Source organism: Ochotona curzoniae, unplaced genomic scaffold, assembly GCF_017591425.1.
Source record: "Ochotona curzoniae isolate NIBS_2020 unplaced genomic scaffold, NIBS_Ocur_1.0 contig_883, whole genome shotgun sequence".
Taxonomy (NCBI): domain Eukaryota; kingdom Metazoa; phylum Chordata; class Mammalia; order Lagomorpha; family Ochotonidae; genus Ochotona; species Ochotona curzoniae.
Window position 1 is genome coordinate 34,267,574 of NW_024466599.1, and position 14,703 is coordinate 34,282,276.

The 14,703-nt window shown below is 57.2% G+C and overlaps 1 protein-coding gene across 1 annotated transcript; it reads left to right on the plus strand.

The window, feature by feature from the left end:
- Window positions 1-2,307: 2,307 nt before the first annotated feature.
- FBXO41 (F-box protein 41) lies at window positions 2,308-11,195 on the plus strand. Its single transcript, XM_040993216.1, has 12 exons — window positions 2,308-3,215; window positions 5,023-5,236; window positions 5,684-5,757; window positions 5,990-6,360; window positions 7,631-7,872; window positions 8,040-8,155; window positions 8,279-8,431; window positions 8,604-8,699; window positions 9,383-9,501; window positions 9,685-9,843; window positions 10,678-10,793; window positions 10,893-11,195. The coding sequence occupies exons 1-12, from the start codon at window positions 2,308-2,310 to the stop codon at window positions 10,953-10,955; spliced, it is 2,631 nt and encodes an 876-aa protein (XP_040849150.1). The 3' UTR covers window positions 10,956-11,195.
- The last annotated feature ends 3,508 nt before the right edge of the window (window positions 11,196-14,703 follow it).

Here is a 14,703-nt window from a genome sequence, read left to right on the forward strand (position 1 = left end):
AGCAGGCTGTGTTTTCCTTCACTGTCCCCTGCTGGGTGTGTCTCCTGGTTGAGAACAAGGGAAAGATGACAACCCCAATACCCTACATATTTCAAGGAGTCCCTTAAAGCTCCATGGGGCATGGCCGTAGGACGGCCTTGGCCTCTGCCCCAGGAGCCACAAGAGACATAGAGACATTTTAACCATGTCTCTTTGGTGTTAGGTACACCAGTTTCTGGATGGGCAATGGAAGAAGTGGCACCATCTTATCCCTCCCCATCACCTCTAGTTTGGCTAATGCCTATCTTAGGCTCAATTATTTGGGGAAAAAGATTCTTTGATTCTGCTTTCTTGGTTGGGATTCTTTTCTGGTGCAAGTGACGCATACCCAGCTGTAAGGAGTTTAAGCAAAAATGAGGACTGATTGGTCCACACAATTGAACAGGCTGAAATCTCAGCGTGTGGGGAGTTCTTCTGGGTTGGCACTGGCTTCCTAAGGGACAATGACAGTTCTAGCAGCTCTGGCCCTCACCTTCCCTTGGGAATCGGAGCCCACACTAATGCCCCTCGAGTGGTTCTAAGATCATCCTAGGGTGCACTGGCTCTGTTGGGGGCGGGGGACTCAGTGCCTGTTCCAGGATTCTGACTGGCCAGGCCTGTCACCTCCCAGACCACAGAACAAAGAAAGAGGGGTAGAGGAGGGTGGTCTCCCTAGGGTTGTAGCTGCATGCCGCTACTAGGGCAAAGGGAACAGAAGTCCACTTGTGCGTCCTTGTGGAAATGCCAGAGGTGATGGGACGCAGGAGCAGACCAAGATGAAGAGAAGGGGCCGAGGGCAGCATGTAGGAACAGAGGGATCTGTGGATTTGAACCAGATCACTGGAGGAGAGGACAGAGGCAGAGAGTGCCCGAAGGCAGACCCAAAGACTGCCCCATGAATAGCCAGGAAGTTTAGAAAGGCAGCGAGGGAAGGAAATGGCAGAACCCAGAGAAAAAGCCAAAAGACGCATTGTGGTGTTCTGTGAAGATACAGGGCTCTGGAATCAGGGGACAGTGAAGGGCCTGCTTACAGCTGCAGTGTCTGAGGAGCCCAAGGGCCACAGTAAGGAGTGTGCAGCCTGCCGGAAGGCAGTGAGAAATGCGGGGGGTGGGGGGGGCAGGGAAAGATGCCCCACGGGGAGAGAGGAAAGATGGCAGCAGGAGTCAATGGTGTCGTGGGGAGGATGGGTCATAGAGCTCTAGGAACGGCTGGCAGGCAGGCTGGCCAGAGGCATATCTGCAACCATTGCTAAGTCTGAGAATGGGATCTAGGGGCCTGGGTGAGTAGAGACCAGAGGGTATTGGGATGGGAGCAAACAACTTTTCAACACACAAATATCATTAGGGGAGGAACCTCTTTGTTTCTGTAACATGGTACTGTTAATTCAAGGCAGTGTGATAACAGCGGGTTGCATGGTGGGAAGTAGACATCTAAACATCAAATGCATTTAAGATATACACACACATATATACACTTGTGCATGCATATTTACAAATATATGCATATACAATATACCATATGCACACCTGTATACACACATGTATACGTGTGCATGAAATGCATGTGGTGCACTCCCCTTGCATGTGCAGTTTCCTGATCAACATATGCATGCATCCACATCACCACCACTCAGATCAAGATGTGCATCACCCCTCCCACGGATGACCTCTGCTGTGACTTCTGTCATTGATGATTGTATCTGTTCTGCGGAATCCTGCAGCACACACCCCTTGGTCTGGCTTCTTTGCTGCAACATGATACTGAACAGATGCATGCAAGTTGCCAGTACCGGCAGTTACTGGCCCTATTTCAGACAGAGGATTCCATTGTCCATGTACCATAGTTTATCCATTCTACTGTTAATGGGGGCTTGGCTTGTTTGCAAGTTTAGAACGACTATAAATAAAACCTTTTTTATGTTTCCTGTAAAGAAATCACAGCCTCTCTCTTGCACAGTACCCGAGCCAGCTCCCTCTGGGAGAAGGTCAGGATGCTACTTTTCCTTTGCCCCACCCTCATAGGGGTGGGGAAGGCACACAGGTCTTCAGTCGAGCGGGCGGGGTAGCAGGGGGAGCTGCCGAGGGTGACAGGGAACGATACTATCCATCTAAGACACACTTTATCTGTTCCAGCTGCCTCGGTTCCCTGGCCACGGTTGCCGGCTGCCGGCGCCTTGAGCCTTCCCGACCCCGCAGAGGGCCTCGCCCGCGGCCGCCGATGAGCGCGCCCGGCTGAAGGGCGGGGTGGCCGCGGTGGAGCCGGCGCTGAGCAGCGGGGGCGGCGGGGCCATGGCCTCGCTGGACCTGCCCTACCGCTGCCCGCGCTGTGGGGAGCACAAGCGCTTCCGGAGTCTTTCGTCGCTGCGCGCGCACCTGGAGTACAGCCACACCTACGAGACGCTCTACATCCTCTCCAAAACCAATAGCATCTGTGACGGCGCCGCCGCCGCCGCTGCTGCCGCTGCCGCTGCTGCCGCCTCGGGCTTCCCGCTGGCCCCCGAGCCCGCTGCCCTGCTGGCGGTGCCCGGTGCGCGGCGCGAGGTCTTCGAGAGCACGTCCTTCCAGGGCAAGGAGCAGACGGCCGCACCTTCGCCTGCGGCGCCACACTTGCTACACCACCACCACCACCATCACGCGCCCCTCGCCCACTTCCCTGGCGATCTGGTGCCCGCCAGCTTGCCCTGCGACGAGCTGGCCGAGCCAGGCCTCGTGCCCGCTGCTCGCTACGCGTTACGCGAGATCGAGATCCCGCTGGGCGAGCTGTTCGCGCGCAAGTCGGTGGCATCCTCGGCGTGCTCCACGCCGCCACCTGGGCCAGGCCCTGGCACCTGCTCCGGACCCGCCTCTGCCTCCCCCGCTTCGCCCTCGCCTGCAGATGTGGCATACGAGGAGGGCCTGGCGCGCCTCAAGATCCGCGCGCTGGAGAAGCTAGAGGTGGACAGGCGGCTGGAGCGGCTGAGCGAGGAGGTGGAGCAGAAGATCGCGGGTCAGGTGGGCCGGCTGCAGGCCGAGCTGGAGCGCAAGGCGGCCGAGCTGGAGACGGCGCGGCAGGAGAGTGCGCGGCTGGGGCGCGAGAAGGAGGAGCTGGAGGAGCGCGCCTCCGAGCTCTCGCGCCAGGTGGACGTGAGCGTGGAGCTGTTGGCCTCGCTCAAGCAGGACCTGGTACACAAGGAGCAGGAGCTGAGCAGAAAGCAGCAGTGAGTAGGCCTGCAGGGGCGCTGAGGGTGGGCAAGTGTGTGCCTGTGTGTGCGCAAGTGCAAACGTGCACATGCACCGACTCCTCTGTTGCCCCAGCGAGCCTGGGTGTGTCTGAAGTTTCAGCCGTGGCTTTCGGTACTGGACAGATGGGGGCCATGAGTGTGGATAGTGGAACCAGGATTATGACTGTGGGCCTCTATGTGGCATCTGACTGCTAAGACTGGGTGTTTCTTTTCCTCTGATGATCCCAGCAAGTACCATGGCACCACATCCTCTTCTCACCTGACTACCCTTAACGCAGCTCAATTTTCTTCCTTTTCCATCTTCAGATCACCCCCAGCCCTGCACTCCCCTTGTGCTCCTCCTCCTGTGCGTACCGCCCCTAAAAGCAGGTGAAGCTGATGGCATTTCTCCCATTTGCTCCAACTCCACTTACCCTTTCCCATATGCTACTGCCCCATCTCTCCTCACGTAAACACTCCTGAACAATGTTGTCTATACCCATTGTGTTCCCTCTTGAGCCCACCTTGGGTCCTGTTTCCTTCTCTGCCATTGTCCTCATTGTCACTGGTGACGTCCATGTTGCGACGGCCATGTCCTGGTCTCCTTTGGCCCTTCAGTAGCAGGTGCCACGATGCATCTTCAAGGCTCCTCTGCTTGGCTCCCAGGATGCTGTCTCTAGGGAGCTCCTTTTGTTCATTCTCAGTCTTCTCTGCTGGCTTCTCTTTTCTGTGGCTTTTAAAGAAAAATGATGATTTACTTTCACTCTGTTTGAAAGAAAAAGAGAAATAGAGCTCTTCCAGCTGCCGATTCATTCCCCCAAATGCCTGCAACAACCCAAGGCTGGGCCAGGCTGAAGCCAGGAGCCTTCATCTCAATCTAGATCTAGTGGCAGGGACCCAGGGCACTTGTGAAACAGGGAATTAGAATTGGGCATGGAGGTGAGACTTAACCCCGGGCACTGAGGTGTCCCAAGCAGCTCATCAGCTGCTGTACCGAATGCCTGCCCCTTCTCTGGACTTCAGGTGTAGAATGATTTTGTTGTTGTCATTCATCTGTCCTCACCATGATACAAACTCCAGGGCAGAGGATGAGAGCATCAAAGCCATGAAATAATTCTCTTTCAATCTTTCAAATAAAATTGAGCTGCATTAACATTTTGAAATGATCCATATTCCCTGAAGACCAGGCTTTCTCCTGTTTTGTCCACTGCTCTGTCCCCGGCTCTGTGCCTGGTGCTCAGGAATCTTACAGGAGTGTATGTACAGCCATGGCTCAGGTAACTGCAGGTGCATGTGTTCGTGCTACTCCAGGAGGCCTACACGGGCTGAGCCATCGCATCCATTTCTCTTTGTGCAGTCACGTTTGTGTGCGTTGGAGTGTGTGTGGGACTGTGGCTCCCTGATTCTTCACATGTCAAGCTGAACACATGATTGAGTGGGCCTACATGTTGGGGTGTGTGCAGTGGCTGTGTGAGCCTGATAGAATTTTGTGTTGGGAGGCTGAAAATTGAGGCCACTAGCACCTGAGTGTGTCTGAGTTGTTGTGTGAGGTATGTGTGTGAAGTATGCTAGATGCAGACATATGGCTCTGGGTGTGTGCCCTGGGGCAGCTGTATGGGGCTGTGTGTTCCTGCTCCAGGGCTGGGGTCCATCTCTGTGTGTGCTGTGCTTGGTGAGGGGCCATGTGTTGGGCAGCTGCGCCCATGTTGGCCCCCTGCATTGCTAGCTAGGCTAGCCTGGCTCTCCTGCAGAGGGTTGGGGACAGCCTGGCCAGGCCCTGAGTGAGAGACTACTCCGGGCCCAGGGAGGTGGTGCAGATTGACCAGTTCCTGAAGGAGACAGCAGCACGGGAGGCCAGTGCCAAGCTGCGGCTGCAACAGTTCATCGAGGAGCTGCTGGAGCGGGCAGATCGCGCTGAGCGGCAGTTGCAGGTTATCAGCAGCAGCTGCGGCAGCACACCCAGCGCAAGCCTGGGCCGAGGAGCTGCAGGTGCAGGGACTCGGGGACCGGGACGAATGGTGAGTGCCCAGGGCCCTCCTTTTTCCCTTGCATACCAGCCCCTGTCCCACATGACCTAATGACTGACTCCCCATGCCTCCGCTTCCTTGGCTGCCCCTAGCATCCTGAGTAGGGATGCGAGACAGTAGTACAGGCCTGAGGCTGTGACCAGGGAGTCAATCCTGTGGCCATGGCTCTCAGATGCCCATCTTTGCCCATCCCTGCAAACCAGTGCCCGGGAGCCACAAATAGGGGCCAAGGGTTGCTGGCTGGGTGGAGGGATGGGGCTGCTGAGCTGGTCTCTCTGGACTGTCTATCTGTCCATTTGTCCATCTTTCCCAACTTTGTCCCTTCTCTCTCTCTCTTCCTCTTCTCTCCCCCTCTTACATCCTGGTTCTCCTGCCCCTTCTCACTCCCTTGTCTCCTCCACCTGCCCTTCTTTCCCCTCCCACCCTGGGGGCCCACAGCGAGAGCACCATGCAGGCCCAGCCGTGGCAAGCACGTACGCGGTGTCACGGCATGGCTCCTCTCCCAGCACAGGGTAAGCCTTGGCCCAGCCTGCCCCTCGCAGCCCACCCTCGCCCAGGGCAGCGCAACAAACCACACCTCTGGGCCTACCTTCCTCGGGTTCCCTTGTGACTGCCTTGCCGCACTCAAGGGCTTTTGGGGAGCAGGGCGGGGGGCTGGCCCTTGGCTGGTGATTGGGGTAGGATGGAGAGTTGGGGTAGACCTGGAGGTTCTTGACCCTCACCAACCTGTCTACCCCACACCAGGGCCTCCAGTCGAGTGCCAGCTGCATCCCAGAGCTCAGGCTGCTATGACAGTGACAGTCTGGAGCTGTCCCGGCCAGAGGAGGGGCCCCCTGAGGATGGTGGCCCTGGGGGCTTGGGCACCCGTGCCCAGACTGCTGTCAGTGGTGGTGGTGGCGGCTCAGAGCGCTCCCAGCCCCCTCGGAGCTCAGGCCTGCGGCGCCAGGCCATCCAGAACTGGCAGCGCAGGCCCCGCCGACATAGCACCGAGGGGGAGGAGGGCGATGTCTCAGACGTAGGCTCACGCACCACAGAGTCTGAGGCTGAGGGCCCCTCGGAAGCACCCCGCCCCGGGCCTGCGATGGCAGGGCCACTGAGCAGCTGCCGGCTCTCAGGTAAGTCCTGGGAGGGGGCACAGAGAGGCCTTCCCAAACGTGCTGGACCAGTTGTGGGGCTAGGGTGGGGACTTGCCTGGGCCCTTTGCCTCAGTTTTGCCCACCTCTTATACGGCACCCTTCACCAGCCTGGGGCAGGGATGCATGTGGCCAGGGAGGGACACAGCAGTGCCCAGGTGCTCAGGACATGGCATGCAAGAACACAACATAGAAGGGACCAGCGCCACTGTGGAGTGACTGCATGCACAGGAGAGTGGCAGACCCTGATGTCAGCTGTCAGCCTGGGGCATTGGGGACAGCCCCTTCCATCTGCACTCAGGTGTGCCCGGATGTGCACAGGTCAAGGGTTTAGGAGCCACTGTTTAAATTTTTTTTAAAGATTTATTTTTAAAAAATAAATAAATCTTTAAAGAGAAGATCTTTATTATTATTATTGTTGTTGTTGGAGAGGCAGATTTACAGAGAGGAGAGACACTGAAGGAAAGATTTTCCATCTTCTGGTTCACTGCCCAAATGGCTGCAACAACTGGAGTTGAGTTGATCCAAAGCCAGGAGCCAAGAGCTTTTTCTGGGTCTCCCACACAGGTGCAGAGTCCCAAGGCTTTGGGCCATCCTCAACTGATTTCACAGGCCATAAACAGGGAGCTGGATGGAAAGTGGAGCAGCCAGGACACAAGCTGGCACCCATATGGGTTTCTGGTGTTTGCAAGGGGAGGATTAGCTAATTGAGCCATCATGCTGGCCCTAAGAGCCACCCTTGAGAACATTTAGATGGTGATGTGGCACGGCTCCCGAAGCTACTGCTTGCCATGTCCTTATTGTATAATGAAGTTCCTGTATTGAACCCCAGACGTTGTACTTTGGATCCAGCTTCCTGCTGATACACACCCTGGGAGGCAGGGAAGGATGGCACCCCGGGTGGGAGGCCCAACTGGAGCTCAATCTGGCCCAACCCCAATGCCTGCGAATGTTTGGGGCATGAACAGGTGGAGAGAAAATCCTCTCTCCGATTTTCTCTTGATTTTCAAATAAAAATAGATGTTTTAAAAAAGGAAGACTCCCTGAGGAAGGGACACCCTTTGCTAATCTGTATTAGGGATGAGGCTACTGTGGAGGAGGAGCGAGCAGGGACCCCTTGTCCACCCCATGCCAAGGCACTTGCCTCTCCACTTGGGTCTTTGGTGCCCGTTTCCCCCCAAATCCTGCCCTTTCCGTCCTTGCATCCCATCCACATTCGTCCTCTGCCCTTTGACCCCTTGGTGTTCCGCAGCCCACCCAGAGGCAGGCAGTGGGCGAGGTCGGCGCGGCGACAGAGGCAGCCCGTCGCGCTCCAATGAGGTCATCAGCCCGGAGATCCTCAAGATGCGCGCCGCGCTCTTCTGCATCTTCACCTACCTGGACACGCGCACGCTGCTGCACGCCGCCGAGGTCTGCCGGGACTGGCGCTTCGTGGCCCGCCACCCGGCCGTCTGGACCCGGGTGCTGCTCGAGAACGCCCGCGTCTGCTCCAAGGTGCCTGCCCTTGCCCCCGCCCCGCTGCTGCACATCCACGTTTCCCACCTCTCAGGCAAACAATCTGGCACTACCAGGTCTGCTCCTGGCAACCCTTAGGGGGGAAAAAAACCCCTCAGTTCCCTGGGGCTGGCTCCGCCTCCAGTTAAGATCCCCTGTGCCCGCAGTTCCTGATGATGCTGGCGCAGTGGTGCACCCAGGCCCACTCGCTGACGCTGCAGAACCTGAAGCCCCGGCAGCGAGGCAAGAAGGAGAGCAAGGAGGAGTACGCTCGGAGTACCCGGTGAGGCCCAGGGCACCCAGGCGGGCAGGCAGGTGGTGCTTCTGGGCTGCCGCCGACCTGGAACAAAGCAGGGATGCTTCCCAGAGGAGGAGGTGGACACAAGCACCGCTTGGTCATCCCCAGGGGCTGCCTGGAAGCGGGGCTGGAGTCTCTGCTGAAGGCGGCCGGAGGGAACCTGCTGATCCTGCGCATTTCCCACTGTCCCAACATCCTTACCGACCGCTCTCTTTGGCTGGCCAGCTGCTACTGCCGTGCCCTGCAAGCTGTCACCTACAGGTGGGCACACTACCCTGGAAGCAAGGGCCCCAAGGGATCCATGGGCACTGCCCAGCTATCTCCCAGGGGTCTCAGGCAGCGGGACCCAAGTGCTGGGTGGCTCCAGGGCAGGAGGGCGTGGCAGCAGCAGAGGTTTCCAGGTGGGCAGTTTCAGCTTTGTCTGTCTCAGCAGGAGCGCCACAGACCCTGTGGGTCATGAGGTCATCTGGGCCTTGGGTGCAGGCTGCAGAGAGATCGTCTCCCTCCAGGTGGCGCCACTTCACCCCTGGTGAGCCTTGGCTGGGGTGAATGGCAGGGAGCCAGGGCTGCTGGGCAGATGGAGGCTTTAGGAGGAGAGCTTTAAACAGCAGACAGGGTATCCCTCTGAGGAACCTAGTCGTGTCTTGAGTTCTCACTGCAAAGTGAAGGTGATTACAGGGACCCACGGGCCATCTTAGGGTTGTGGCTGGCTCCCGTGAGAGCAGATACAAAGCCTGCAGAGAGCCTGCAGTCCGTGTTTCATGAACACACTGTTAAAAACAGCCAGGTGTGTTGGGCAGTTCAGGGAGGGCAGGTGCAGTGTGTAGGCAAGCTGATCATGTGAGAATCCAGGGCTACAGTTGTCTGTCCATCTGTCGAAGGATCTTATGCAGGGAGTCATGGCCAGACTGGGTCTGCTGGCAGGGTGCTGTCTCCACCGCACCCTTGGGGCCTTGCACTGGTGGCTCGCAGGGAAGAGGGGCGCGAGGGGATGAGGGAGGCAGGCATGGTCAGGTTGGCTGTGAGGCAGAATCTGCAGGGTGTGGGAGCAGGTCCGTGGGGGAATAGTGAAAGATGACCCCTGCTTTCTGACTGGACCAGCTGGGTTGTTGGTAGTGGAGCACTTGGCTGAGGCCGAGAGGGGTCCCAAAGCAGGCATACGTGGGGTAGGGACCCGGAGTTCCCTGATGCCTTTCTCTCCTTGTTCTCCAGCCAGCAGCCCACACGCTTCAGTAACCGCTGCCTGCAGATGATTGGCCGCTGTTGGCCGCACCTCCGGGCCCTGGGGGTCGGGGGTGCTGGCTGTGGGGTACAGGGCCTGGCATCACTAGGTGAGTCTTTTGCCTTGGGACTGTGGTGGGGAGTGGCGAAAAGTGGGCATGGATCCAATACTGTTCTGTGAAATGGCACATGGACCTGTGCTGGGGGCGGGGGATGGGTGAGAGTCCCCTTGACCTTGGGAAGGGGTGACCTGAGGAGCTGGTCAGCAGGTCCTCCCTTGTTCCTTTTCCTAGCAAGAAACTGCATGCGGCTACAGGTCCTGGAGCTGGACCACGTGTCAGAAATCACCCAGGAGGTGGCGGCCGAGGTCTGCCGGGAAGGCCTGAAGGGCCTGGAGATGCTGGTGCTCACAGCCACGCCTGTCACCCCCAAAGCCTTGCTGCATTTCAACAGTGAGCCCTGGGGGCTGGGGGGAGGATGCACTGGTACTGCGGCCACCCTGGCGTGGGCTTTGGTCTGCGCTTTGCCACCATTGCCTGCTGAGGCTGGTGTGGCGCTTGGGGTCCCTCCAGCGTCTGGTCTAAATAATTCAGCTCAGCAGAAATGTGTTGCCCTGTGTGCTGCCCATATTAGTGACATGGCCTGTTCAATACCCTCCATGAGCCTTGGGCATGCAGCACAGGTGGAATGACTGAAAAGCACAGATTTAGGATCGGGACTGCCCTAGTCTCCATTGCAGCTTATTAACTGTGTGACTTTGGGCAAGTTACTACTCCTCTCTGAATGCTGTGTTCCTATCTTCCAAGCTGCAATAAGTGGGAAGATTAAACAAGGAGCATAAGCCCCTTGCTCACCCCTTGCTTCAGGGCAGTTCCTTGGGGGTAAAGACTAGTCTCCCTGGGCTCCAAATCACATTCCTTTGCCCCCCCACACTCCCTCCCTCGGACCACCCACTGTGCTCACACTCTCCCCCCCCCCCCGCCCCCGCTGCCCTCTTCACTAATGACCTTAGGTGCTGGGCTCAGGGTGTTCTTGACCAAATGGTCCTGGGCCGTTGATCAGGACAGATTGACACCAGGTGACCCCATGCTTTGGCCTTGACTGTCTTGCCATCTTCTTCCTGTTCTTTAGTCTTGTGACCTCCAAAACTGACTGCTCAGCCAGCAGTCAGGGCCCCTTGGCTTTGGACTGTGCTCCAACCGCAGCCGTCTCTCCTGTCCCTCAGCCCTGGGGTCTGCCTTGTGCCCACCTACTGCTCAGCCTTCACCTTGCCTATCTTTCCCCAGGCATTTGCCGAAACCTCAAGTCCATTGTGGTCCAGATAGGGATTGCTGATTATTTCAAAGAGCCCAGCAGCTCTGAGGCCCAGAAGCTGTTTGAGGACATGGTGACAAAACTCCAGGTGAGGGGTTCAGCTCTGAGGCCACCCAAGCCTCCCCACCCCAGAGGGTGGGGCCTGGGTGTAGCCCAAGGGGTGACTAATCCAGGGTTCGGTCCACAGGCCTTGCGACGGCGACCTGGCTTCTCCAAGATCCTGCACATCAAGGTGGAAGGTGGCTGCTAACCCGGGTGGGGGGCGGCAGGGCCCCTGCCGGCCCCACAGCAGGGCGTTCTCTTGGAACCTCTGGAGGAACCTTGGTTTGGACTGGACCTTCGGAGGCCTAGTGTTACCCTGGCTTCCAGGGAGGGGTTGAGTTTCCTGTCCTCCTCCTGGACCATTGGAGCAACAGGTCTGACCTGGGGCGGGGGCTTGGACAGAGGCTACCCTCCGACCCCCACCCTTCCCCCAGCTGGAGCAGCCTTCTGGCACAGTCCTTGAGGAGCTGTCCCTACCAGCACCTGGGATCATCGCCCGAAGGATCTGCAATAACCACCCAGGGGCTCCTCAGCTGTCCAGGCAGGCTGCAAGCCAGAGGATACTCCACAGGCAGCTCAGACACGGAAGGGGAAAGGGCCTTCTGCTCCAACCTAGAGCCCTTCCCCAGCCCTCTGTGGGCTCCCCCTTCAGGCAGCCTGCTCCTAGTCCACCTTTTCTCTGAGTAATAGTGGCAGGCTGGGAGCCCAGGCATGTGGTCAGCTGAAAGCTAGTGGGGGCACCAGAGGGGAGGATAGGAAGATGCTAGGGAAGGGAAAATAGTCACCCAACAACTTGTCCCCAGGATGAGAGCATCCCTCAGGGGGGCTGGAGGCCCAGTGGAGAACACTCACATGTGGCTGTGGGAAAGGCAAGCCCATCGCTCTTTGACCCACGGCATACCCTACTTGCACCAGGACAGAATTCAGAGCTTGAAAGATGCATGTTTCTAAGCCTGCCATTCATTCCAGAAGGACTCTAGAGGGTTGAAATTTCAGCCCTGGGGAGCTTGGTCAGCCTTGGCAAGTATTTTCTGTCTTGAGGGGTTTCCCTTAACCCAGGAGTGCAGCCAGGATAGGATGGTTTTTGGGTCTTCAGGCTGTACTGTATTCAGGGGCTGGAAGAAGCTGTGAGGGCCAGACCTGCCTTGCTTCAGTGTCTATTGTTGGCTGCTTTAAGACATGAGCTTGGTGGGGGACCAGGGGAGAGGAGCATCCTCAACAGATCCTCTCCTTTGCTTAAGGCTCCTCCCCTCAGAACTACGGCAGCTCAGAGGCTATAGGTCCTGCCAGCTCTCCTTTGGGAAGTTCTTTCCAGTATCTAACCTAGACCCTCCTGTGGGCTCCCTTCTCTCCTGCACGGAATTGGCTCTCCTCCCTTACCCAAAGAGCTGAGTCTAGTTGTGACATGAAGGCCCAAGTCTAGGGCATCCTGTTGAGCCCTCGGAGCTGGGGCTTAGCTGTGCCCCCTGCTCCTCAGACACTACTGCCTCGCTCTAGCTCAGCTCCCTTCACTGCTGCTGACCTTTTCTCCTGTGGCTTTTTCTGTTCCTGCTGTTTGAAGGCCTGAAATACCGAGAGTATCACGTTGGCCATGCATGAGGCCTTGGCTGTGTGTAGGAAGAAGCACAACTCTCCTTTCCTCCAGGGGTCTGGAAGCAAGGTGGAGGCCCACTCTGGGTCCCTGGAGCCCCTGCTGCTTGTGACCCCAAGACTATAGAGGTGCTGCCCTCCCTGTCTCTTGGACAAAGCACAAAGGGGTGTTCTGCTTGGTGTGAGCTGGTGGGCAGGGAGGACTTTTCTTGCCCTAGAGAACCTCCATCCCTGAAGGACAAGGCTCTGGGCTGTTTCTTCCTGGGTGGTGTCCACGGGATGCCTTGTGTCAGCCCTGGGAAAGGCGAACAGGGTACATGAGCGGTGAGCTAATGTGGTGCTAAGAGGACTGATGGCAGAGGCTCATTCATTCATTTGTGCACCACCAGCAAGAGGAGCTGAAAGGTGAACAAGTCCCACTTCCACGGGTTTTTCCTAGGAAGCCCACTGAATCCTTCATCCCATTTTCTTGCTCTGCGAGAACATGTGGGAGTACAGAGTGCACAGTCCCAGTGCTCGCCAATGCAGTGACAGGTCACAGTGCTTCCTGCTGCACAGCCACCACTGGACAACCTCCAAGCACGCTAGCTTCCGTGCACCCCCAAGAACTGGCAGCTTTGCAGTCCCCTGCCTGGTGCCCTCTCCCAATCTGATGCTGTTCTTTTAAGTTCTTGCTTGTTGAGATTCTCCTGTGGGATACTTGGCACGCCTAGGAGTACCCCCTGCTGCCCTCACTCTCCTCACAGGGAGCCCATACTATCTTCTACTTGAGGAAGACACAAGAGGAATATCTGGAATAGCAAACCGTGGTAGGCCCTGCTCCAGGGCCCCCTGGGTTGTGCAGCGACAGTGGTGGCCACTCTGTGTCCTTTGTGGTCTGGTCCCAGTCCCCAGCTGCTCCCCCTCAGCAGCAGTGGGGCCTGAAGATGCCAGTGTGCATCCCTACCCAGAACCACAGTTTCTGCTGGCCAGGAGCAGCTGCCTAAAGGGTTAAGGCTGCTCATAGTTTTAGTCCAGAGATATTCCAGTTTGAGCCAGTCCCTCAGGAATTGCTGCAGGAAGGGCCACTGTGCAAGGTCTGGCCATCCTTTGCCTTTGGGTGCCGCGGCTCCCCAGTCCTGATTCGTGATCTTTTAGGTTCTAGGTCCGGAGCTGCCTGCACCCCCAAAACCCTCCAAGGCACTAAGTGGAGACTTTCCCCAAGTGACTGTTGGTGCCAAAGACCACATTCCTGGTAAACTTGGGAACCAGGAACTGGCGAGCGGTGTGGAGCCTAAGTGCCCAGAGGAGCTTCTGAAGGCAATGGCATCTGTCCAGTGCACTCCTGTGGAGTCTCAGCCCTGGCACTGCTCTCTGCCCCTGGTGGCCATGCTGAACCACCAAGCCCTGCATTTCTGTATATATTGCTGTGTAGTGTGTGTATTTATTCCTGGACAAGTGTGTTCATCTGCAGCCCTCATCTGGGTGAAGATCAGCATACCAGGGCTAAATTAGGCAATTTTCCCCCTAACCCTTTGGGACCTTAGCCAGTCCCAAGACTGCCCTGACAATCAGGCAGGCTCCCCACCATGAGGCCAAGCCTTCTAGGTCTCAGCCAGCATGGCCCCAGGGAGGCTGAGTTCTGGGCCCCGCCCCCCAACTTCACCTGGGACCCAGCAGGAGTCTTGTGTCCAGGGGCAGAGGTAATCAACTAGCCGCTGGACCCTGCCTTGCCAACAGTCAGGCTATGGCTAGCCTGGTCTGACAGGTAGCTTCTTCCCCCTACCCCAAGCACACCAGGCAGAGGGGTGGGGAGCAATTTTTGTTTCTTTTGTTTCTCAAGTGGTGCCTGTACCTCCAGCCCCCAGGGGCCTTCCCTGGCCCCACTTCCCTGCTCAACCTAGGCATCGCCATCCCAGCACTTTGCTCCACTTCACCCAGATGCCCTTTGCTGAATGTACCTGAGTGTATGTATTTAAAAGGACTCATGTGGGCGCCAGAGAATTTATTGGCTCTGTATCCAATAAAAGATGTGAAACTGGCCTGTATGTTCCAAGAGGTGAATGGTATGTAACTCCGCTTGTTCGTGTCACCTCAGCTTCCTATAGTTGAGTGCACAGTGGGAAGCAGAAAGTTCTGTCAGTGAAGAACCAAGATTGGCTCAGGACTGCATGGCTTGCATGTCCACATCCAAACAGGCCTTGGCACGTGCCATTTCTGACTCTCAGCTGGGACAGACCATCTAAGGGCAAACAGAGTCTAGTGAGTACAGCACTGGAGCTCTGGACAGCCAGCCAGGCTTTATTCTAGGGAACCCCAAGTGTCCATGACCACCTGGTCTTGACTTCAAAAAAAGATCAGGTGTGTGTGCAGAGTTCAACTGGTTC

Coding starts and splice junctions, on each gene's coding strand:
- FBXO41 (XM_040993216.1), top strand. CDS start 2,308: ATGGCCTCGCTGGACCTGCCCTACCGCTGCCCGCGCTGTGGGGAGCAC. Junction 9,844..10,677: donor AGCCTTGCTGCATTTCAACA/GTGAGCCCTGGG, acceptor ATCTTTCCCCAG/GCATTTGCCGAAACCTCAAG. Junction 10,794..10,892: donor ACATGGTGACAAAACTCCAG/GTGAGGGGTTCA, acceptor TTCGGTCCACAG/GCCTTGCGACGGCGACCTGG.